The 23,395-nt window shown below is 41.6% G+C and overlaps 2 protein-coding genes across 2 annotated transcripts; one reads left to right on the top strand and one right to left on the bottom strand.

The window, feature by feature from the left end:
• Positions 1-144: 144 nt before the first annotated feature.
• On the bottom strand, positions 145-9,227 carry LOC133926147 (uncharacterized). The gene is made up of 16 exons (XM_062371930.1): positions 8,964-9,227; positions 8,752-8,850; positions 8,539-8,630; positions 7,833-7,933; positions 7,444-7,534; positions 7,060-7,118; positions 6,849-6,972; positions 6,689-6,757; positions 5,596-5,648; positions 5,144-5,252; positions 3,108-3,278; positions 2,866-3,024; positions 2,439-2,531; positions 2,173-2,349; positions 1,514-1,710; positions 145-1,214 (listed from the first exon to the last, which is right to left on the bottom strand). Exons 1-16 carry the CDS (start codon positions 9,097-9,099, stop codon positions 806-808), a joined length of 2,139 nt encoding a protein of 712 aa, XP_062227914.1. The 5' UTR covers positions 9,100-9,227; the 3' UTR covers positions 145-805.
• A 2,962-nt stretch (positions 9,228-12,189) lies between these two features.
• On the top strand, positions 12,190-17,093 carry LOC133926146 (LIMR family protein Os06g0128200-like). The gene is made up of 14 exons (XM_062371929.1): positions 12,190-12,803; positions 12,929-13,014; positions 13,287-13,405; positions 13,618-13,728; positions 13,938-14,036; positions 14,166-14,288; positions 14,826-14,888; positions 14,962-15,026; positions 15,129-15,238; positions 15,322-15,436; positions 15,520-15,585; positions 16,064-16,174; positions 16,287-16,353; positions 16,444-17,093. The coding sequence occupies exons 1-14, from the start codon at positions 12,454-12,456 to the stop codon at positions 16,489-16,491; spliced, it is 1,533 nt and encodes a 510-aa protein (XP_062227913.1). The 5' UTR covers positions 12,190-12,453; the 3' UTR covers positions 16,492-17,093.
• Positions 17,094-23,395: the final 6,302 nt, after the last annotated feature.

Here is a 23,395-nt window from a genome sequence, read left to right as displayed (position 1 = left end):
AGCGCATTATTTGAATATCACGAATATCAATCGAAATTCAAAGAATTCATTGAGAATTCAACCAAAATTCTTTTTTTTATTATTTTTTATTTAAATTCAAATTCCAATAATCGTCAGTTTTCGTAATGTTACTGAGCTTGAATCGGTCAATATTCATGAATATCTTTCAAATTTGTGAACCCTGGTGTGATGTGCTTCCACAGCTGAAATTACAGATGCTAATGATTAATCTACAGACTCAAGTAGCATGGTCACGCGCTTTCTTACCAAGACACTCAAATGCGCATATTGGTAATCATGTAAAACACATGCAAATTGTTGAGCCCAACTCTTCAACGATCTGTGATCACACCTGACCCTAACGTAAGCAGTGGCATGAACGGTTGATAATTCACTGAAAATAACTGCTAGGATTGCCCTGTCCTAGTCATTACAGGGTTAGATCATACCAAGGAATCCCGCACGCTTGTGCAAGCAAGAAATCAGAAAACACGGCACGCCATCTCTGGTTTTTTTTTTGGGGGGGGGGGGGGGGGGGCAATAATCCGTTACAAGTAGCTGGTTACAAGATAGACCACAAGGGAATTAAATTATCTATCAAATTTCTCATGCTACCAAAAATTTTAAGTAGCCGTCCTCACTGTTCTAGCTCTTGACTATTGATGTTGCAGCAGATCACAACACCCCGGTGCCTTCTGTGATTCAACTCCCAGATAAATATACCCATTTTAACTTCTCAAAAGCATGGGAAAGCAGCAAACGGGCAATGTGATGCTGCTGCACCTTTGAAACCAAACCGTAGTGCTCACCCTCTGCCCCTGCCCCTGCCCCTCCCCCTGCTACTGCCCCTGCCCCTCCCCCTACCCCTGTCTCCTCTCCCACGTCCGCCTCCTCTCCCTCTGCCACGATTTCCACCAAACAAATAGAACTCAGCTTTGCCCTGCTTCAATCCAAGGGATTGTACACCTCTCCTTTTGAAATCCTTCGGTTCTTCATCACTGGGTGCTTCTTCCTGGCGCCTTCTTGAGCTTCTAGAGACGAACGAGATCTCTCGTGAGCCACCAGGCCCGTACTTGACCTTGTCAAGTGCATTTGAGTTCTGTTGCCTTTCCAGGGCAGCTACCCTATCCGCAATGGGCAGAGCATCCTCATTAGCAAGGGAGACACTATTCAAAAATGCTTCAGCATGGCGATCATCCTTGACTTCGTATAACCTGAGATGTAAGAAACAATAAGCACATCTTCAACGCACCAGCAGAACAGGATGCAGATAAAATGTGACAAATAGACCAGCCACTCAGGGTGGAAATACAATGGGAATGAACGATAGATGTATAAATAAAAATGCAGCTTTTGAAAGTTAATAACTGTTCATGTAATATGTAGTGATTATCCAATAAAAATTGCACCTCATAGGCGTGACAACATCGGTACATATCTGCACAAGAAAATCTGAGAACTCTAGTGGCAAATGTGCAGTTCACCATATAACTACAAAGATGTAAGATCTCACCTTATACGCCTTGAATTATGCATGTCATTGTCACTGTCAGACTTTGCTGATGCATCAGATGCACTAGCATCTGGCTGTTGCTCATCTTCACTAACACTCTCAAAATATTCCTCAATTAGGCGAGGGCGAGGCTCCTTTGTAGACGCTTGAGGATGGAGTGCAAGATATTCTTTTGATTGTTCGTCAATTTCAAAATCCTGCACATAAGATTGATGGGATTAAAAATCACCCATCATCGATAATTTAGTATTGATAGCTTAGAAAATGGTAAATGATTAAATAGCACAATTAGGACATTATTCAAGCTGGAGAGTAGTGGACACAATAAGAGGTTAGATACACAAAATGGCTAGTTACAGCTGAACCTCAAGAAATTCAGTTTCTCATAAACAGAGTAACAAGTGGATGAGGAACAAAAGTGTACAGTTCATACAAATCAAGGGAAATACTATAACTTATCAGCAACACTAGAAAGAATCTGGACATAGGAGCTTTACATGCTAAAAGAAAAGGTACAAGATAAAAAGATCAGGCAAAAGTCAAGATAAAAAGATGAAACAAATATTGGAATTTCTTTTTATATACCACTTGGTTAAAATCTGTCATAAGTTACTGACAAAAAGGAACACTACTGAAGAACAGCTAGTTGAGTTCCACACCTTATTTTGAAACATTTCTTTGAACCTTTCATCAGTCAATAACGACTTATTCAGTTCTAGTTTCCTTTTCTTCTTCTTGATACTTGATTTATCAACATTTTCCATATCAACATCCATTTCCTCTTCAAGTATACTGTCCATAAAATGCCTGTTAACCTTTGGTATTTTGGTGACTTGCTGCATGAGAAAAAAAGAAAAGGATGACATTCATTAGGGTTGTGATATGGAGTCTGTAATACAACAAAGCAACAGATGAGCAAACATACAGTAATACGAGATTTTCTCTGTGCTTCTATTTTCTTTTTCTTGATCTCTTCTTTAAGAGTCTCGTACTCGACAGGAGCAACTTCTGCTCGTTGCTGCAAAGAAATACAAATCCTAGTAAAGACCATGCCTCAAGTGTCCAAGAAACCCATCTGACAATACACAAACAGAATATAGCAAGTCCATAATGGTGTTCAACCATATGGTCAGATGCCTAACAGAGATTTTTTTTTTTACAAAGAACAAATTATAATGTTCATAAAAGGAAATGCCCTCATGTTAGGAAATTCAAGCAGCTACTTGACAGCAAACCTACATGAATTGCTAAGTAAAAGTATATTACAGCACAAAGAATATGTATCCGCCAATAAAAATATACCATATAAACATTCTAATGAATTATATCGATGTCCAAGAAACCAGTTTTACCTTCTTATATAGTTCATAACGTACGATATATCCATGTAAATGTGCTCTAATAGCACTGCTTCCAATGTATTGAGTGAGATTCAATCGCTCCATCTCTTCTTTAGTCAAAAACTTGTAATCATCATACAACATGGTCTCTGGTTTCTCTTCCATCTCCTCCTGTTTGAGGAATGCAAAGAACAAAATGTTCAGGCAAGGACTACTAAAACTAACTAGAAAGCAATTGAAGTAGTCTCACGCACAGTTAGGTTATCAAGATGTGAGCACCACTTTGGAGCAGGACCGAGTGCAGGGATAAAGTGAGCAGGTATCTGGCTATTGTCCAGGGCTAATAGCATTAAACCACTATTCCGGAAGATGCAAACATCGTTGATAGCACCACCATCTGGTTCAATGCTAGTCATGTTATTTCCCTGCAGAAAAGATTGAGGCCATCATCCAACAAAGAACTTCTAACAATGAAAATGCACATGTAGAAATGAATTCACTAAAGAAACAAAGGTAAGAAATTATAAATTTTAACAGACTATGGCATCCCCAAAGGCAGTGCAGAGCGGAATCCTCAATCCTCAGGTATGCCGATAATGCAAGTAGACGCAGGGTTCGGCATGGGAGGCATTAAAGAGAAACTCGAATGGAATATACCCAAAAATTTATCCTTGGATAGGTGCACTGGAAATCAGCAATCCACGTGCCTGAGCATAGGCTATCGATCTCCTTTTAATATTATTATTACTAATACTAAAACCTATTTTACTTTTTATATCCTCTTTATTGGTAGCTCTAGTTGGGTTTCATCTCTAGCCTACCCCAACTTGCTTGGGACAAAAAGGCTTTGTTGTTGTTGTTGCATGGCATCTCCATGAGAACATTGATATGTTCTTTAAAAATAGCATGGCAAATTACGGTCATAATTCAAAAAGGCATGTATCTTTTCAAGCATTCCTTGGCATACCAAATACATAAGAATTCTAAGGGTGTTTTTGGTTGGAATGATATCCCTGGATGGGAGATGGCCATCTAGTTTTTCAGGTGTTTGGTTGGAGGACAAACTGGATGAGATAGGCATCTAGAGGGAATATTCTTCTCAGATGTTGGATGAGCTCATCCGCCAAAAACTGCTGGACGGAGCCATCCATGTTCTAGATGATTGGATGAGCTTTATCCGTGCTGATGTGGCATCTTCTGGTTGGTTAGAGTAAATGCACTTTTTTATTAGCACTCTTTAAATAATATTATCTGCTAAACTGTTTATCTGATTTGCGATTTGTACCATTGTATTTATTGCAATTAAATCAACAAAACAAGATCTCGCATGATTATATTTTGATGAAAAACTAAATAAATGGCAAGCGGGTCCCACAAAATTTTGGCTAACCCCATCCAAGTTCTATCCGTTCAACCAAACAAGAAATTGGATCACCCTATCCATGCTACCAAACAAAAAATTTGATCGCCCTATCCAACAAAACATGGATGGTCATATCCCATCCAACCTTGTCCTCCAGTCAAACGCACCCTAAAGTGCTTGGACTGGGTTGAAACCAAGAGTCAAGCAGGGATAAAATCATGAAAACCATTTTAGAAAAGGATATTTCAGTTTTCCTATTCATGTTTGTGATGTCATCCATTAAAGCCGCAGTTAATTCATGTGTAAAAAAACAAAATTGGTGTTGTCAAAAATAATTTACAGATTTTCAGTGTGGCAAGTAAAATATTCCTCTTAGACACCCAGGCAGCCTGGAATCATAGATAATTTGATAAAACTGACAACTCCCATGTTCAGCTATTCTCCAAGTATACGTTGCTATCTTGATAAGTAATTGGGACAAAGTGCCACACAACTACAAGCTTGTCAATAAACGTGAAGTGCAACAAGGGCTAATAAAGGTGTCGGCAAAATCTTCGTCCGCAGTGCACTTTGTCATGTTGTATCCTTTTATATGTACAAAATTTGGGTTCTATTATGAAAATTTACCTAATATACTTTGGATACTGAGATTATGGCATGCATTACTAGTACGGTTTCAAATGGTACAGGTACAGTTCATGACGCTTTATAAATAGTTAGCTGTCATTTCACACTGCGCCACAGCAGGAACAAATAGGTTTAACGTATAAAATACCCATGTTTGGCTCCAAGAAATGGCAAGCCAACAAACATCCAATGCCACATAGAATCTCTATAAAATGTTGAATACCAAATCAAAAGAATTGCCGTCCGCCATAAAATGTTGAAGACAAAACCTTTCACGAAAAAGGAAAAGAAAGAACTCACTGTATTAGGATCCCAAACTCTCACTATGTGCTTATCAGCAGTGATCAGTTTAGGTTCGGTAGAATTAAGTGTCTGGTGCCACTTGATATTTAATATTGGACTGCCATACCTGCAATAAATGATAACAGCAATTACATGCTCAGCAAAAAGTACAATATCTAAAACAGGAAGCATTCAACTATTGATTACATTTCAGATACAGTAGAGATTTGACCCTCTCTGTTTAAAGCTTATTCTGATTCAGAGTTGCAAGACTTTAATTAACACAGAATATACAGTTTTAGAAACGTAGAATAGGTGTAGAAATTCTATAAGTAGGAAATCCCCATCTAATGAGAGTGGATCTTTCTTTACTCCAAAAATTCTTACGAAGATGGTCTAATGGCTGGAACTGATATTTGATTGTGAGGCACAAGTGAAAACTCCTTCCTAAGAAGAGATACAAAACTTACATGTGATCCTTAACTCGCAGAGGAGAAGACATGCGTAAATCATATATTGATATCTGCAGAACATCCCAAAACAGATGAAGTATACAGAATGCAAGACTAAAAAAAGAAATGAAATCAATATCACAATTTTTAAAGATTGGATTTTTCATGAAGATATGAAGAGCTAAATGTCCTGTTTATTCCAAAAAGATGCTAAAAGCACCACTATATTTGCAAACTGCATGTAGTAATACAAATTAAATAAAACAGTAAAACTGAAGAAATCAGAGATAGTAAAGCACAGAACGTCCACATGCAGTTTTACTTGATGCAACAAAACTTTCCTCAAAATCAAAGCTAGATGATGCTGAGTAAACAAGGCCAATAATTTGAGTGCCCAAAAAGGTTGTCGTTGAGACTAAGATCTAAGTCTATGTTGAATCTTCAGACCGAACAGGATGACAGGACATATTTCATGAAAATCAACGTGGAACCCTACCGTCTCCACTATCAATAACAGCTCAGATGACCAAAATCCAGCCAACATCTTATGCAGCAGCAGTAATCACAAAGTCAAGCAGTAAGGTGAATGTAACAAAGGAAGATTGCATGATATCATCTCTTCTTCTTCTTCTTCTTCTTCTTCTTCTTTTTTTTTTTTGCTCCTTCAGCAGAAGGTATTAGTCCAACCAATGGTAGATGGCAACATCAATAAGAACATCGTGTGACTTCAGAAAACGCATAAAGTCAAATATGTCATAGCCTGTAAATTGCTAGTGTGATAACCAAGGCAGAATTTTGTTTTAAAGTTACAGAAGGGCAAACCAAGTAACTATCATAAACAGTTAAATTGAACAACTGTCGTTTACACAAATTCGGAGCAGGAACAGAGACATAAATGAACTAAAAGCGCGTAAATCGTTCTAAGGAAAGAAACCATGGCTGTGCATATTGCAAAAGATGGAAATCTGTATGTTAGCTCTGACAGGACGATGGTAAGTTAGGGACAGTAAAAACAACACGCTCAGGGAAAATAACTTGGCACATTTTTTTAAAAAAAAGAAGAGGCAGTGAAAACCAAACGATAAAATAACTAATGGCAAACCATCCATACCTTTCCCGTGCTGCTCCCTACTGCCATTAGGTATCCTTGATCTTCATCAAATTGCAAAGATGTGACCTCCTGCAGTTTTGAGCATGAGACTTGGCATGAGACCCAAGTAAATAAAATAAAACATCAGTATATTACTTTCTGTTAAGGTACAACATGATACCTGATCATAATCTTCAGAAGAAACAGCTGGTATATTAATTCTGCCAGCAGAAGATTTTTTCCTCATATCAAAGCATTCAACCCCACCATCCTCACCACCACAAGCGACAAGCCCATGGATCATACTGGGAGCACCACAAAAAAATTGAGAAGTTAAAAATACTCGATAGGCATGTCACTTGCAAGACATGCAAGTTAATAAAAATGACCACCTTCGTGTAACCACATTTATTGCTGGTGATTGGGAGGAAAGAGATGCAAGGAATCGTCCCTGCAAGAAGTGCATTAAAAATTTTAAATTTGTGCACATGTTTATTCTAGAAAGACTGAAAGCAAATGGCAAGAAAAAAAGGCATCATTGTAGTTCTATGCACTATTAATAAACTGACAGAAGGAATATGTAGATCTAGTGCAGTCAGAGCCAGAATAGATACTGCATAGAAAGTACATGATATAGCTATACTGGAATTCCATTCAAAATAACCTTATTAAGTTTTATGTGAATCTTGATTCAGAATGAATATGATATTTTGCTGAGAAACTGAGAGATAAACAAATTACTAATATACATGACTGATCAAGGACTGAAAGCTGACCTGCTCTAAGTTGATTCTGTAAAGATCTGGTGATGAAGCTGCGCATAGCAGGTCACAGGACCAGCAATCATAAGCCATATCCCTTCCCATTCTGTCAATGATTCAATATAGACATTAGCAATATCTAAGATTGATAACAGGACAAGTGAGGTATGTTATAATTTTTTTTATTGCTTACTATTATTAGTTGTTATCATCAAATAAGGCTATTAAATTAATAAAGAATGATTTATAATGCAAAAAACTAGCATTTTCCTTAAGAGATAGTAAACTAAACTTGCAGAGGTGACAGGCAGATGTTACTACTACACAGCATGTGTAGCTACATAAGAAATAGATAGCTATGACCAGCCATACAACACAAAAATATACTAGATGGACAGGCTAACCTTGGAATTCTCAAACTATGATGGCTTCCGTACTTCGCATGCAGATTTACAGAACGATCAGCACACAAAAACGCAAGTTTTGAATAATCATCACCAAGGATCTGAATATAGAAACGATCAAGTTTGTTAGATGGAAAATATTAAGGCGGCTCAAGTCAATGATAAAAGGAGAGGAAGAAATGTTGGCATTCATAAGATAGTAGGAAATTATGAGCAGTTAATCTCCTATGGATGTATTAATGTGGTAATACTCTACCCCATATTCCATGACAGAACATAATTCATCTCCCTTGGCACAAGACAACAACAACTGTTTCTCCTTCACCATTTATAGGGAAAGCAGAAAACCCCTCTATATAGAAGTTCAGAGTAGTGGTCAAATGCAGAAAAAGAATGCAGTTACAAGGACACCACAGACACAGAACGTGTTGAGGATGCATAAATGGTCGAAGTAAATGAGAAATGGAAAGCGAGCCAAATACACAGGAGTCGTGTATTCAAAAGGTAAACAGTAGAAACCAGAGTGACCAAACTTTGAGTTACGCAGCATTATAAATTGAACAGCGAAGAACTTCATTAAAATCTATTAAAGCCCAACACTCGACAATGATGACTACGAAGTAACATACAAGTCTGAGATTTCTCGGATGCAATATCATAAGGCATTGTTCAATAGTACAAAAGAAATGTGCTTCGCTTGGTGTACCTGGAAATTTACAATTTCTGAAATCATGTGCCTCTCGAACTTCATTGACAATTCCTTCAACTCGTAGACTTTAACTTGTGGAGGGTAAATACCTAGCACATAAGACACATAAATATGCCACTAACATATTAATTGAGCATACAGTTTAATCTGATCATCACACAAATAACAGCACAGAAACTGGGACTTGTGCGCGCAAACAAGCTCGCGTACCTGAGGCGATTACATACTGGTCATCGGGCGTCACCTTGATCTTGGTGGTGGCGGTCTCAAACCTCAGGTCATGGATCAAATCCAACCTCCGCTGGTACTCTATAACCAAACAACACGACAAAAAAGAGCGATAAATCAACAACGATCGCAAAACTCCCCATGCCCCCCCCCCCCCCACCTGATGGAGAGAAAAAATCGCGGATGGGACGTGCCTTTGTCCTTGCGGAGTGAGCGCTTCTTCTTGGCGAGGACCCAGGGAGGGACGTAGCGGTTGCCGGTGAGCGAGTAGAGCTTGACGCCGTTGATGGAGGTGGACTTGAGCGTCCCCGCGCCGTGGCTCGCCGCCATCCCCGCGAGCTCTGGAACCCGGTTGCCCCCTCGTCGACGGCTGGGGTTAGGGTTTTAGGAATTTGGAGGGAGGAGGAGGCGCCGGCTATGGTGGTGCGTGCGCGCGGCAGACAGGCGGGGGAGGCGTCGTCGCCTTTTCCACAGCCGTTGGATTGCGCCTTCCGCGCTGCCCAGCCGTTGGATCTCCAGTGGTTGGTTTTTGTGGGCTTGGTGCTGCCCAGTACTGTGGTTGTGGGCTATTTCATTTCCAGCCCATGAGTCCGGTGCGTTCGGCCTGTCATGAAAGTTATTCTCTCTTTTTTTTTTCTTTCACAACTCAATTTCTTTCCAGTAAAAAAATGCGCTTGCGCCTGCAAAAGTACTCAAAAGTTTAGGGAAAGGGATTAGGTCCTTGGTTCTGGGGGTTTACCAGTGACCGCGGGAGTTAGAGAGAGTCTAGGGTGGTGGTGGATCATAGCGAGTGATGGTGCCAACATTGTTGGTGATAGGTAGGTGGGGTTGGCGGCGGAGTGAGGAAAATGGAGTGGTTAGGGTAACAATGGGTTGTGGGTGTGGAACCGGTGGTGGATACCGCCGAAGATAACAGGAGGAGGGTGGGACAGAGAGCGTTAGATCTACTTTGTCGGGATTGTTGAACTTTGTCTGTCTATTGAGAGATTGAAAAAAGGTCCAATCTTCGGATCTCCATCCGACAGTTACGATTCATTGTCTGAAAACAATAGGTAAACAGATGCATATAAAATAGTATTTTCCAAAACAAAAAAACTCAATTTCTTCTGTTCTTCTCTCTTTTGTTGGGAAGCATTCGTGACGTCCAAAGCGTCTCAAGTTTCTAACTCGGCTTGAACGGCTTTGTGATTGTGTTGAATGCACGCGTGGATTGGCTCGGGACCGGCCGCCATGCACACCGGCCTCGCCGCAGCTCAAGCTCTCTGTAGCAAGGTACTACTACCTCACAGGACAGGAGGTAACACAGGAACAAGTCTGAATCTTCTTGCCGAGTGCAGAAACCACTGCACATTTGCCCGAAAGAATTCTTTGAACCTTGCCGTTTTCGATGACTTCATCGACGGTAATTTGGATGTCCAGCAAACTGGCGCTGACTGCAAAAGCGTCGCCCATCTACCTGCAAATCGCATTCCGGTGAGGCAGAAGTCAGTGTGCACAAAAGGTCAGCATTTTCTACATTGCTCATGATCCTCGTTTCAGAATAAAGTGAAACAGTTGTGCTTAACCTGGCAGAGAGGTTGTAATCTGCAGGAGGTGAAGGCGTAAAGCATTCGGTAAGAGTATTGCTGTACGTATAATCATTTGGTTGTAATAAAATGTATGTGAAAATAAATTAAGTGCAACTCGAAAACTAATGGTTGAAATTATTTAGATGGAAGCACGTAAATACATTGGATGATTTAAATGCATAGTTGTACTTGAATGATTATACGCTAAGCGTTTCCCATCCGGTAATCGAGGAAAACCCATGCATGGCGTTTCAGCTTATAATATTTCTTCGACTGATCCTTACCATGAAATCTGAATTTAACGTAGTAACCGAATTCATTTCAGCCTTTTTTTGTTCAGAAAGAAGCAAGTATCTAGTTCTAGCCACTGGCGGACCAGGGCCCGGCTGGGCGCCTGTTCGGGCTCCTGCACAGCAACCGTAAGAGACTAGCCAATGCGATGATGTGTGCCGGAGATGGAGGCTGAACAGCCTATAATTTTGCCCAGGTTCTATCGAATCGCTAGATCCGTCACTCGTTCTAGCTTGCAAATCTATCTACCACATGCACTGACAACCTGCATCCCATGAATCTGGAACAGACAAAGAACATTGGACATTCCCCCCATTGGATGATTGTTTATGTCATCTGCTAAGGGCCCCGATGGCATCCCCAACGCCATTGCCAGGTCATGGGTGTGGTTTACAAGAGATTACGACTGCAACTGACAGCCTTTGATGGTTGATATGATAAACTATTCTTAACAGCTGCCACTGCTTGGAATGTGTTAACCTCTAATCAAAGTAAAAAAAGAAACACTTCTGCCATCTTCCCTAGCACTTGCTAACCTTCCTTCGATCGTATAAGCATTTCTTATCGCTAAGCTTGGAAATCACGGATGGTGACGACTGAAATGATTAAAGTAGCATAACCAGCTTACCAAGCGTGTGATTTCCAGACAGCTTACCGCCGTAGAATCTTGCTAACCACTCTGTAATTTGGTACCCTGTGTTTTCCAATTTCTAGCCAGATAGATACGACAGATCCAATCCTTGGTGTGCAAAATCAACAAGACTTGAACCGAAAGCAATGTACTCACCTGCCATCACCAACCGCCGGACGTCCAGGTCCCAATCAGAGAGGAAAGCACGAGGGAAGGGAACAGGAGACTCAGCGCCGTGGATCTTAAAGCGTCCTTTGTTTGATAGAACTCTAATTCTAATAATTTTTGAAGTTAGTTATTTTTACTTTTAAAAATTTGTAAAACTGAAATTATGCGTATATTATAGGTGTTTGGATAAGTCATTTTGTTTATATTTAATACTAAAAATATATATTTAAATTATTTTATTTTAGTATACAAGCTCAAGATTTGAGATAGAATCTGAAGCTAGATCCCAGCCAAATAAAATAAATAAAAAATTATCATGTAGACTTGTTATTTGACATACATAATTAATATTGAGTGAATCTTATCCACTCTTTTGAGATTCATATTATGGATAGATAGCAGCTATCCAGATAGTGGAGTGGAAGAAGTTTCTATAATACCATTGCATAAAATTTTTCGTATCACTAGTCTCATCTCATCAGGGAAGGAAAGCCACCCTGTTGAAATAGGATTAGAGTGACTTTAAATAGATGTGAACTATTGGATTTAAGATAAACGAATCCGATCTGGTACTACAGTACTCGTGCCGAAGTAAATAAAGCCAGAGGTACCGTTTATCCTCTTGCAATTTACTGTTCACCTATTTATTCTCAATTTTACCTTGTGAAGTAGGAGGATTTGGATCCCTCGCCCCCTCACCCAAAAAAAAAAACAGGTCCCGGCCTGGCAAAATCCACCCAAAAACGTCCCAAACCGCCCGAGCCGGCTCACGCACGCACGCCAGCCTAGCCCACGCTGCTGCCCTTCTCTCTCCCCGTCCCTTTCCCCCCTCGGCGTCGTCAACCCACCCCACCCGCTACTCGCCGCTCGGCCTCGGCTCCCTCCTTGCCTCGCTGTCTCCACCCCCGCGCCGCCCAGATCCGGCACGCCGGTGGTGGCCCCCCGCCGCTGGCGCCGGTGCAGGGGTCACCCCAGCCCGAACCCTAGGCGGCCCCGCGCAAGCTTCGCAGAGATCCGGCGGCGGCGATGGGGGACTTCAACTTGGCGCTGGTGATCGTGGCGGTGGTGGTGAGCGTGCTCGTGCTGCTCGTCAGTGTCTACCTGCTCATCAACTACCAGCACCCCGACGACGCCAACCAGGCCTACTTCCCCAAGTTCGTCGTCGTGCTGGGCCTCACCGTCGCCGTCCTCTCCATCCTCATGCTCCCGGCCGACGTCGCCAACCGGCAGGCATGCAAGAGGGCCATCTACAGCGGCGCCTGCAGCCTCACGCTCCCTATGAAGACGCTCTGGCTCGCCGTCTACATCGCCGATGCCGTCCTCGTCTTCCTCGTCATACCCTTCGCGATGTTCTACTACGAGGGCGACCAGGACAAGTACGGACGACGCCTGTGTTAGCTGCCTGCATCTCTTGCTTGATATGCGGCAGTTCAAAGATGCGATTCCCCCCCCCCCCCCCCCTCTTTTGCTGATGAGATCCGCCTTGTTGTCTGTCCTGCAGGTCCGTGGGGAAGAGGCTCAGGAACGCTCTCATGTGGGTCTTCGCCTACGCGGTGGTCTGCGGCCTCGTCCTCGGCATCCTATACGGTGCGGATCATACAACGGTTCCCCATTTCTCTCTCAGCTCCAGAATGCTTTTTTGAATCTTCGAGGAATGGAGGGAGATAATGGTTCCCTATTGCTTGAGATTTTGAATAATGGCCCCCATTGCTTGAGATTTTGGATCATACGACCTAGTTTCTTCCTTCCACACACTTTTATTGCACGAAATACTGATTACTGATAGACATACTTATTAGATCGTCACATATCAGTGCTTACCTAAGTAGGCTGAGTTCACTTCCATTTTGTTGATTCAGGACTTGTTGGTAAAGTGGACTTCACTGTCAGGCACCTATCTTCATCGGTCCAGACATTTCCAAACTCATTTTCTTTATTCTCAAGCGGTCAGCCTTGCATCAGTCCATTGACTCGTCAGGTTATTCATTGATGGAATTACCCTTTTCTTTGTTGATGACTCTTAGTCTTTTCTCTTCTCTGTCTTTTATGTTTCGTCGAATGAGTACTAGTCTCTGACTGCAACTGTTTGTCAGAATTCTTAGTTTTCCAGTTTCCCACTTTTATCTCACTATATGCTTTCGGATTTGGTGACAATTTGCAACTGACTTGCTCTCCTGCCTTGAAATTCAGTGTGCCGCTTCTACTGCACTGGCTAACTCTCTAACTACTTGGACAATGCGCGCTACCTTCCCTGAATATGTAGTGGCTCTTGCTACTATTGTTGGATCCGTGCTTTTCACAGTGAGTTTTTTAGACTTAATGATTTGCGTTATCACCACCTTTGATATAGCTATGGCTTCGTGCAAGTTTGGTCATCCTTTTATCTTGAGACATTGTAAGCTGTATGGGAAATAAGTACCGTGTGTTTAACATCTAGTGCTGCTGTTATCATTCCATCATTTTTCTGCAATTTGCCTTTCTTTTTGTTAACTATGCTGTTCGTTTGGTAGATATTCGGTGGTGTCGGCATTGCTTGCTTTCCATTGGGACTCATATTCTCTTTTGTCCGGCGTCCAAAAGCTGTCATTACACGCTCACAATATATAAAGGTAAGTATATTCACATATACATCATTTCAGTCATGAAGGGTGTTTGGCTCGAGGAAACTTTCTGCTGCTTTTAATTATTTGCTTGTTTGGATATTGATCTTCCCTTGAGGTTAAACATTTGCCCTGCAGGAAGCAACTGAATTGGGAAAGAAAGCCAGGGAGTTGAAGAAAGCAGCTGAAGCCCTTCATCAAGAAGAGAGAAGCGGGAACAAGGGCAGGAAATGGCGCAAAAACGTGAAGGCTGTGGAGAAGGTATGCATTCCCTTCAAATGGCCTGATATTCTTTCCAGGTGTTGATAACATTTAGCCATCACAGTAGGAAAAAAAAAGACTTTTAGCCTTGTTGGAGTTGTGTTAAAGATTAAGAGTAGGAAACCAGTTAATGTTTATACATTTGTTCTGGACAGCTGTAGGCATGCTACTTCAGAGAACAGCTACCTAGCAATTTATTTGTTGTAATGGTAACGAATTAGGTTTTTGAGGGGCCTGTTTCCCTTTTAGCTATTGGGAACTTTGCAGTACTTTTAGTCTCATGTCTGTCCATAACCAGAATAAATAAGATATCAGTTCCAAATCTTTGGCTTCAAAGAAAAATTAAAAACAATTTTGACATGTATTTATGGAAGCCATGTTGCATTTTGGAATTTTGTGTGCCACATGATGTTTGTATAGTGTTCATGTGGATTACTCTCAGTCCCTGATTACTATAGTATTCTTCATTGTTCTGTCATCCTTTTCTGTGTATTGTATTGCGATACTAACTGCTAAGTTTACTTTTTTAAACATCAGGAATTATTACTTCTGGAAGATGACATGAAGGCTCTAGAAGAGATGTACCCTCAAGGAGAACAGGTAACTCAATGTAAATTCTTGTGTCACAGATTTTATGTGTTAGATTCTCTCCTTGACACCTGTTCTGGCACAGGCTGAGGCTACTTGGGCATTCACAGTACTTGGGTACATTGGAAAACTTATATTCGGTGTTGTTGGGTGAGTGTAATGTTTTAATTTTTGTACTGTACTTCTACTTATCTCATAATTTAGTCCACTTTTCGCAAGTCCATTCTTCTGAAAATGTTGTTGTACATACAGGTTAATTATATCAATAGCTTGGGTTGCGCATATCATCATATACTTGTTGATTGATCCTCCTCTATCTTCTTTCCTGAATGAAGTCTTCATAAAGTTGGATGGTGTTTGGGGTATTCTTCTGATCTTTTTGCATTGTTGTAAACTTATACTACTGTTAAGAATAGTTCAATCAATCTTCTAATTTATGTACCAGGTCTGCTTGGGACTGCTGCCTTCGCATTCTTCTGCTTCTATCTCCTTATTGCAGTGATTGCTGGGGAGATGATGCTTGGCTTGAAATTAGTTTTCATCACCATTCACCCAATGAAGTAACAACTCATCCCTTGGCATACTATTTCTTGTGCAGTTTTACTTTTTGGATTTCATTTACAAACCAGTCAATTTATTTCAGATGGGGTGGCACTTTAATGAACTCTTTCCTGTTTAATGTTGGGCTCATTCTACTTTGCTCCATCAGGTATGCTATCAATGCCTTCTTTTAGTAGCACATGTTTTTGTTTATAACTTGAGTTATTATGAAGTGTTGAACTCTGTAATTTCATTTTGACTATGACATTTCAAGGTAGTGGATTTTTTTCTTCATATCTTTATTATGTGTTTGTCTCTGAAATTGCATTGTTTTTAACTTTCCATATGTAAAGAGGATTGTAGTCAGTAATAGTGCAATGCTCAGGAGAGCATGTTCTTTAATCAACCGTGGTGAATGGACCTAGCTCGGATTTTCCTATGTTCTTGTTTGTTACTGAAGATGAAAAATGGCTTCTGCATGAGCATGAATTTTTTTTATTTGATTGGTTGTATTTCCTCACGGAAAAGAAAAAAAAAAATCATAACCCCTCCATGAGTATTGACTGTCTATTTTTGTTGACAAGGTATTCTTGATATTTAAAAATTCTCTTAGTTTAGTTCACATTTTCCTGCTGTTCTTTGTGCAGTGTGATTCAGTTCTGTGCCACAGCTTTTGCCTATTATGCACAAGCAACTGCCGCTCAGGAGATCTTTGGCCACACATTGCAATCTCTCCGTGGAATTAAGTATCTTTACAAGTGAGTCTTGAACTGAAATGAAGACATGACATTTTGCTGCTTTTTGTGTATCGCTATTGTGTACATTAAATTTTTTGAATATATTCTGATTTTTAAAGCACAAAATATGCAGGTACAATGTTTTCCAGTATGGCTTTGTTGCTCTTGCCATACTCACACTCTTGTACTATGCGATATTTGTGAGTCCTTTCTTTTCAAGTGCTTAGTCGCTCACATTAAATTTTTGGAAAATGCAAGCTTGATTGTTTATTATTCCTGATATTTGTTAGGGATGGCGTAAGAGGAAGCCAACAGGAAGGTTCCAGCTCGCAAAATGATTTGTGGTTTGCTCTGTAAGTGAAGCCTGATGAATTCAACATCATATTTGTCCCCAAGTGATAGTTCAGTTAGCGATGTATATGATCAACCAAATCACCTTCTTGAAGAGTTGAGGGATAGCAACTAGGGATGCAAATGGATACCCAATGGGTAGTTCCGGGTCAAACTTCAGTTCATTTGCTCACTCATCTTAGCATAGTTCAAATGAGGGAGTTTTGGGTGGACCCAGTGACCCAGAAAATGCTTAACTTGCATCCCTAATAGCAACCGGTGTAAATTAGCGACTGAGACCTTGAAGGTGAGAATGGGGAACTGTTTGTTGCCATAAACATGGATGTTAAAGTAGAACCCAGTTGATTTTGTAATGTACATGTCTCATTGCGGGTCCTCTTTTTTCTGTCTGTATTATTATTTTATAATCGGCTGATGTTATTCTTGAAGATGTTGGATCCTTTTGAGATATGTTTGGTGTGCTTGGGTGCCAGTTTGTCCCATTTGTTGTTCTTTTCTTGGCTCGATTTAGGTCATTTCATTTCGTTCATATGTACCAAACTGTGATAACAACACAAACTTGTAGTTTGTATTAAGGATGTCTTCATCATCTCTGTGCCTGTCTCTGTGTTGAATCCCCTTTTGTTTTTCAGCTGCAAACCGCGCGATCTACCAAACAAGGTTGTTTATCTGGTTTCTGATCCCCTGAATTTATCTCTGCCAATGTGCCACCTTGCATTCTGTCTCACTGTCATCTGAAGCCTTTCTTGAATTGTTGGCATGTTTTCCCTCAATTCCAAAGAAATCCTTTCTTGAATTGTTGGCATGTTTTACCATCCCTGCTCGTCAAGTCGTCATTCACCTGAAGGTGTCCAGGACGGCTTCACGGCCACAAGGATGCCCTTCCTCTGCATCGGCCCGTCTTGATCTTCAGCAGGACGTCGACATCATCTCGAAATATCGCGGCGGCCTGAGCCCACGGTCTATCTCAAGCAAATGCACCTGTCCTTGTACATTGTGGGATAGAGAGTGGGCGTAAATCAGATCCTTTGTCGTAGTATAAGTTGGCATTGCCTCACACCTGACAATTTTCACATGATTATGATCATCGCCTCGCAACAAGTATGACTGTAAACTGACAACAGCATGATGAAAATGATAATAGTACTGTCTCACAAATTCATACTAACAACGCACACCATACGCATATAACAGCTACAATCTCGATCCAGATAGTGCAGGTTAGTAGAAACATTGTGTCCCTGTATGTTAAACTGAAGGTAGCAGAAGTCGAGCTCCTGCGCTCGCAACCTGGTTCAGAGTTCAGAGTCTTGCAACGGAGATGTTTTTTCAGCACTTCCAAGTCGTGAAGCATATAAGCGCGCAGCTTACTAAACTATACTGCTATGCATGATGCATCTTATACTGAAGAATAGCCAACATATGCTCTTCTCCGAGACATCTCAAGATTTTGGAGCACTAACGCACAACCGAGCTTATTTTGCTGCCTTGCTGAGATAACCGAGACGGGCTTTCCTTTTCGTGACCATGCACAAATACATACATTGCATGGTAAGCTGCGCCCTCGGTTGCATCTCCGGTTCTTTCGGGCAATGACGGTGCATGCTTCTGAACGATCGGCCATGGGCACAGAAACGAGATGGTTCAGGAAGTCGAAGAGAAAGAAAGGCATCTAACCCTGTGGATCAGAGGACAGTAAAAAATGAAAGATTTTTTTAAATAATATATTAAAAAATTGTAGAAATGGGTGCACTATTCGAAAAATTGCAAAAATAGCGTGCAGCATGTGCCGGCCTGTGGACTTCCGACAGGAGCATGTTGGCAAGGGGCTTGCCAACTAGAGCCGCCACGTCGGATCCACGTTGGCTGGCGCGGATCCATGTGGAGCGACGGGCACTTGTCGGCAGTTGAGCGACTGACAGGCCCCAGTCGGTAGCCGACTAGCCAACATGGCTTGTCGGGCGCGCGGTGGCCGAGAAATCGGATCCTGTCGGCAGGGCACGTGCCGACTGCCTGGGCCTGTCGGCAGCCCCATTGCCAATAGGTCCCGGTTAAAAAAACTCGCCTTACCGACAATGCCTTCTTCCTCCTCTCATGGGCGCAAAACAGAGAGAGTGCGCGGCCGGAGACGGCGCAAAAAAGAGGGGGGTGGGGAGGGAGAGGAGAGAGAGGTGGCACGGGAGAGGAGGAGAGAGAGAGGTAGCTAATAGGTTACACTTAGGTTATTTTTAGGTTAGCAAGTAGAGGTATTTACACTTAGGGTAGATATTTAGGAGTGCATTTAGGGTAGACTTTTAGTTTTATGGTTTAAATCTATGGTAGATTTAGGAGTGGATTTAGGGTAGATGCAACTGATATTTTACATTTATAGAGAGTTTGGATATTTAGATTTAGGGTACAAATTAGAATTATAAATGATATTTGGGAATTAGAATTAGGAATTTAGGAATGGATACATTTCGGATGTAGGGTTCAAAAACTAAAGTAGAGATTTGTAGCAAATAAAGTGTAGGAATTTTAATTGTGGAAAAAATAGTTAGGGTTTAAATTGCAGCATGTATCCGTTGGAAAAATTTAAAATTTATATTGATCATAGCAATTACAATTGGAGCAGTAGTTTTTATTATTTGAGTTAAGGTTGTAGGAATTAACGGACATGAATTGAATCAAATTTCGTCGATCATTACAATTGTAGCATTTAGCTATTTAGCAATTTTTAAAATAGCTGACGTGAATTAGTATGATGTTGGATCAAGGATGTCGACAGTAGTGAACTTCAGAGTTTTTCACGTGCCTGGTTATATCGAACAACGTGATTTTGGTGTAGACTTGAGCAGTTTTCAATACGTTTACAGTGTGCTGACTGATCCAGAAGAGATGCAACGGGGTGAAGTATTTGGGTGGCTGCATAATCTGCTCAGAGTTAACCTGTTAGAGCGACAATTCATGGTGAAGGCATTGCTTCCTGTAAAGCGTGAAACTGAGTGGTAGTGGGAACTATTTGAGGTGAAAAATTCTAAGAATTGGAAGCAATTTGTTAGCATGGGATTGAAGGGACACTTTCCCCACGCATTGCTTGTTCAAGAGCAAATGGTTTCAGGGACAAGGTGAGCCGAGTGCCCCAGAGGAGGTTGATGAAAATATTGTCGCTGCCGATGCAAGTGTTGTTCCACAGGAGCCAGTGGTTCAGATTGAAATGTAAAATTCGTCTTCTGAAGAGCATGATGGACCGATGCTTGCCGATTAGGGGGAAAAGGATAAGGCAATTGTTGAGCAAATGGAGGTAGATGATGATGAGTTTCGGACATTTGTTGACGGGGGTGTTGGGAGGGACGTCCTGGAGGAATGGGCAAACTTTGCATTTGAATGTTTGTTGGTTGACGATGGACATCATTAGTCATGGGAGTATGATGTGATTGAGGTGAGGCAAGGGCAGATGTTTCATGACAAGGTTCATTTGCAGCACGCCGTAAAGAGATGGGCCTTCTCAAAGGAGAGGGAGTTCAAGGTGGTCATTTCTAACCCAACGACATACGACGCGAAGTGCACAGCGGCAGGTTGTACATGACAAGTGCATGGTTATGTGCCCAAGTGCGGCAACGTATGGGTAGTATCTATTATGGAGAAGCACTCATGCAAATTAAGGAAGACTCTCAAATCCCATAGGAACATGACTACACAGTTTGTGGCCAAGGCGATGAACCTTGAGATCGTGAAGAAGACTGCTATGTATCCATTTGTAATAATGCATGCTATTGACAATAGATATAGGTATGAAATATTATATAGTATGGCTTGGAGAGCAAAACAGAAGACATTAGAGCAGAGGTTCGGGACATATGAGGACTCGTACCACAACCTGCCTTACCTCCTTGATCTTCTTCAAGCTAGAAACATTGGAACTTCCTTTGTAATTGATGATTTCAGGGATGCACGAGGTAACAAGGTCCTTCGACGTGCTTTCTGGTCATTTGGGTGTATGATTGAGGCTTTCAGACATTGTTGGCCAGTGCTTTGTGTCGATGGTACTTTCTTGACAGGAAATTATAGATAGCAGATCTGTATGGCGATCGGCGTTGATGGCAAGAACCGCATTATGCATGTGGCTTTTGCATTCATGGAATGCGAAAGCACGGATAGCTGGTTGTGGTTTGTGAGGTGGATTAAGAGGGCTGTTGTTGGTAGCAGGCCGAATGTTTGCATGCTCCATGACTGGCATGCAGGGTTGTTGTTTGCGATCGATAGGTTGTAGACTGGTGTCAATGAGGAGGTCCCTTGGCTATACCTGCATAGCCATTGGTGCATGAGGCATTTAGGGGCAAACTTCTACAGACAGTTCAGAAGCAAGCACTTAATGGATCTTTTTAAGAAGTTGTGCAAATAGAACCAGAGATATAAGTTTAATGCTTTATGGAAGAAGCTTGATGAAAGGATCAAATAGCCCAAGAGGGGGGGGGGGTTGAATTGGGCAATTAAAAAAAAATTTCTTCCGATTTCTAGAACAAGTAGCAACCTTAACCTAGATGTAAAAAAATGCAACTACACGATCAAGCTAAGGAAAGAGAATCAAAACAAGCAAGTAAAAATATAAAGAAAAAAACGGAAACAAAAGCTTGCAAGAATGTAAATGATTAAAGTAAATACGGGAATGTAAAGAGATGGACAAGAAAACACCGGATTTTTTTTGCCGAGGTATCGAGGAGTTGGCACTCCCCCTTATTCCTCGTTGGAGCATCCACCAAGGATATCGCTCCCCCATTGAGTCACCAAGACTCAAGTGTTCCCTCATGATTGCCACTTCTCCATCTCCGGATTGATGGGTATCAAGCCAAGTACAAGTTCTTATCGGATCTCTCACAAGAACTCTAAGAGCTCACCGAGAACACCTCCAATCACCAAGACCGACTAGGTGTTACCAACCACAAAGAGTAACAAGTCAATAGTTTCACTTGACCAATATCAAACCTAGACTACAGCTAGATGCATACTTTTTACTCTTCAAGCACTAATGATGTCCTTAATATTCAATTAGGGACTTAGAAATCAGCTCAAGTGCTCTCTCTTGCTTATTGCAGTCATCGACCAGCGACACGATTGTAGAACTCATTTTCAACCAAAACTCCATTTTTGCTTCAAAAAGTTTAAGAACGCCAAGAACTTCAAGAACTACTCGATTCTTCGACGGAAACGAAAATGGATTGAATAGATGAGTAGATCATGATCTAAAGAATGCAATGGTAACATATGCATACCTTGAACCCTCCACTTGAGCTCGGATTTTGGGAGAAAGGGAGAGGGAGCTTGAGTGAGAAAGTGAGAGGGATGCTGCAGCTGAGCTGCTGAGTGAGGGCATGGGGAGTGAGGGAGGAGAGAGAGGGAGCAGGTGGGGCTGCCCCATTTGGTGGTTGGGATGGTGGGGCCACTTGTAGGGCCCACATGATAGAGAAATGAGGTATTTTCAATGCAATTTCTATTATTTTCTCCCCCAATTTTCTTTCTCTTATCCAAATGATTTTAAATGAATTGTTCTAACGTTCCAAATAATTCCCCTCAAATATGACTCTAATGACACATGATTAAGCTTAATCATGTGATTACGGAATTTGGGACGTGACAAACCTCCCCCTTTAATTGCGACACGTGGAACACATCATGCACGGCGGAGAGAGACGGCAGCAAGTCCAATTGATAGGCTATCTCTCCACGCAGACCAACAATTCGAACTTGGAAACGTCGGACACCTTTGAGAGACGAAACCTTGAGGTACACATAATCTCCAATTGCGAACTCGAGGTCTCGAAGACACTTTCGAATAGCTAGAACATGATCTTCGGCCTCTTTGACCAAATTCGGACCTAGAAAAGCCCTTTTCGCCGGATTCAGACCAATTTAACGGCGTTTGGCATTATAGGCCATATAGAGCTTCAAATGGCGACATACCAATGCTCGTTTGGAAGCTATTGTTATATGAGAACTCGGTAAATGGCAAGCAAATATCCCACCTCTTCCCATAAGTGAGAACACAAGTCCGGAGCATATCCTCCAAAATCTAATTCACCCTCTCAGTTTGACCGTCGGTTTGAGGATAATACGCGGTACTATGAAAGAGCTCGGTCCCCATAGCTTCATGAAGGCTCCTCCAGAAATGAGAAGTGAACTAAGTGTCTCGATCAGAAATGATCTTCTTCGGAATCCCGTGGAGGCAAACAATCCCGGTGAGGTATAGCTCTGCATATTACTTGACCGAAAATGTGGTCTTGACGGGCAAGAAGTGAGCGGACTTCATTAACCGATCCACAATGATCCAAATCGATTCATGGCCATGCGAGGTCTTCAACAATCCAGTAATGAAATCCATGCCGATCTCTTCCCACTTCCATGAGGGAATAGGTAAAGGTTGAAGCGTACCGGCTGGCTTGAGATGCTTGGCCTTCTTCCTTTGACAAACATCACACTCAGCAACATATCGAGCGATTTCTTGCTTCATGCGAGTCCACCAAAACCGTGGCTTGAGGTCTTGATACATTTTTGTGCTCCCTGGTTGAATGGATAGCAACGAGTCATGAGCCTCATCCAGTATCTTCCTCCTTAGTGCCTCAACTTTTGGAACCACTAAATAGTTCCCGAACCACAAAGTACCTTGGTCATCTTTAGAAAAGCACACGGCCTTGCCGATCTTCATTTTCTCCTGGATTCGAGCCATGCCCTTATCACCCTTCTGAGCGAGAAATCCATCCGAAATCATTTCAAGTCCAAGCTAGCGAAAATTATCACAAAGTGTGGTGTTCCCGGGCTCAACTCTAAGATAATGACAATGAGCCCTTCGGCTCAAAGCATCAGCGATCACATTCGCCTTATCGGGGTGATAATGAACTTCCAGCTCATAATCTT

This window comes from Phragmites australis, chromosome 8, assembly GCF_958298935.1.
Source record: "Phragmites australis chromosome 8, lpPhrAust1.1, whole genome shotgun sequence".
NCBI lineage: Eukaryota > Viridiplantae > Streptophyta > Magnoliopsida > Poales > Poaceae > Phragmites > Phragmites australis.
The sequence above is the reverse complement of the archived record's forward strand: the minus strand, read 5'-3'. Positions and strand labels throughout refer to the sequence as shown.

Excerpts from the sequence above, each read along its gene's own strand:
- LOC133926147 (XM_062371930.1), bottom strand. The coding sequence starts at position 9,099 with ATGGCGGCGAGCCACGGCGCGGGGACGCTCAAGTCCACCTCCATCAAC. Across the intron at positions 8,851-8,963 it reads CTCACTCCGCAAGGACAAAG|AGTACCAGCGGAGGTTGGAT; the intron begins GCACGTCCCATC and ends GTTTGGTTATAG. Across the intron at positions 6,758-6,848 it reads CTTCTGAAGATTATGATCAG|GAGGTCACATCTTTGCAATT; the intron begins GTATCATGTTGT and ends TCAAAACTGCAG.
- LOC133926146 (XM_062371929.1), top strand. The coding sequence starts at position 12,454 with ATGGGGGACTTCAACTTGGCGCTGGTGATCGTGGCGGTGGTGGTGAGC. Across the intron at positions 14,037-14,165 it reads CACGCTCACAATATATAAAG|GAAGCAACTGAATTGGGAAA; the intron begins GTAAGTATATTC and ends TTTGCCCTGCAG. Across the intron at positions 16,175-16,286 it reads GGAATTAAGTATCTTTACAA|GTACAATGTTTTCCAGTATG; the intron begins GTGAGTCTTGAA and ends CAAAATATGCAG.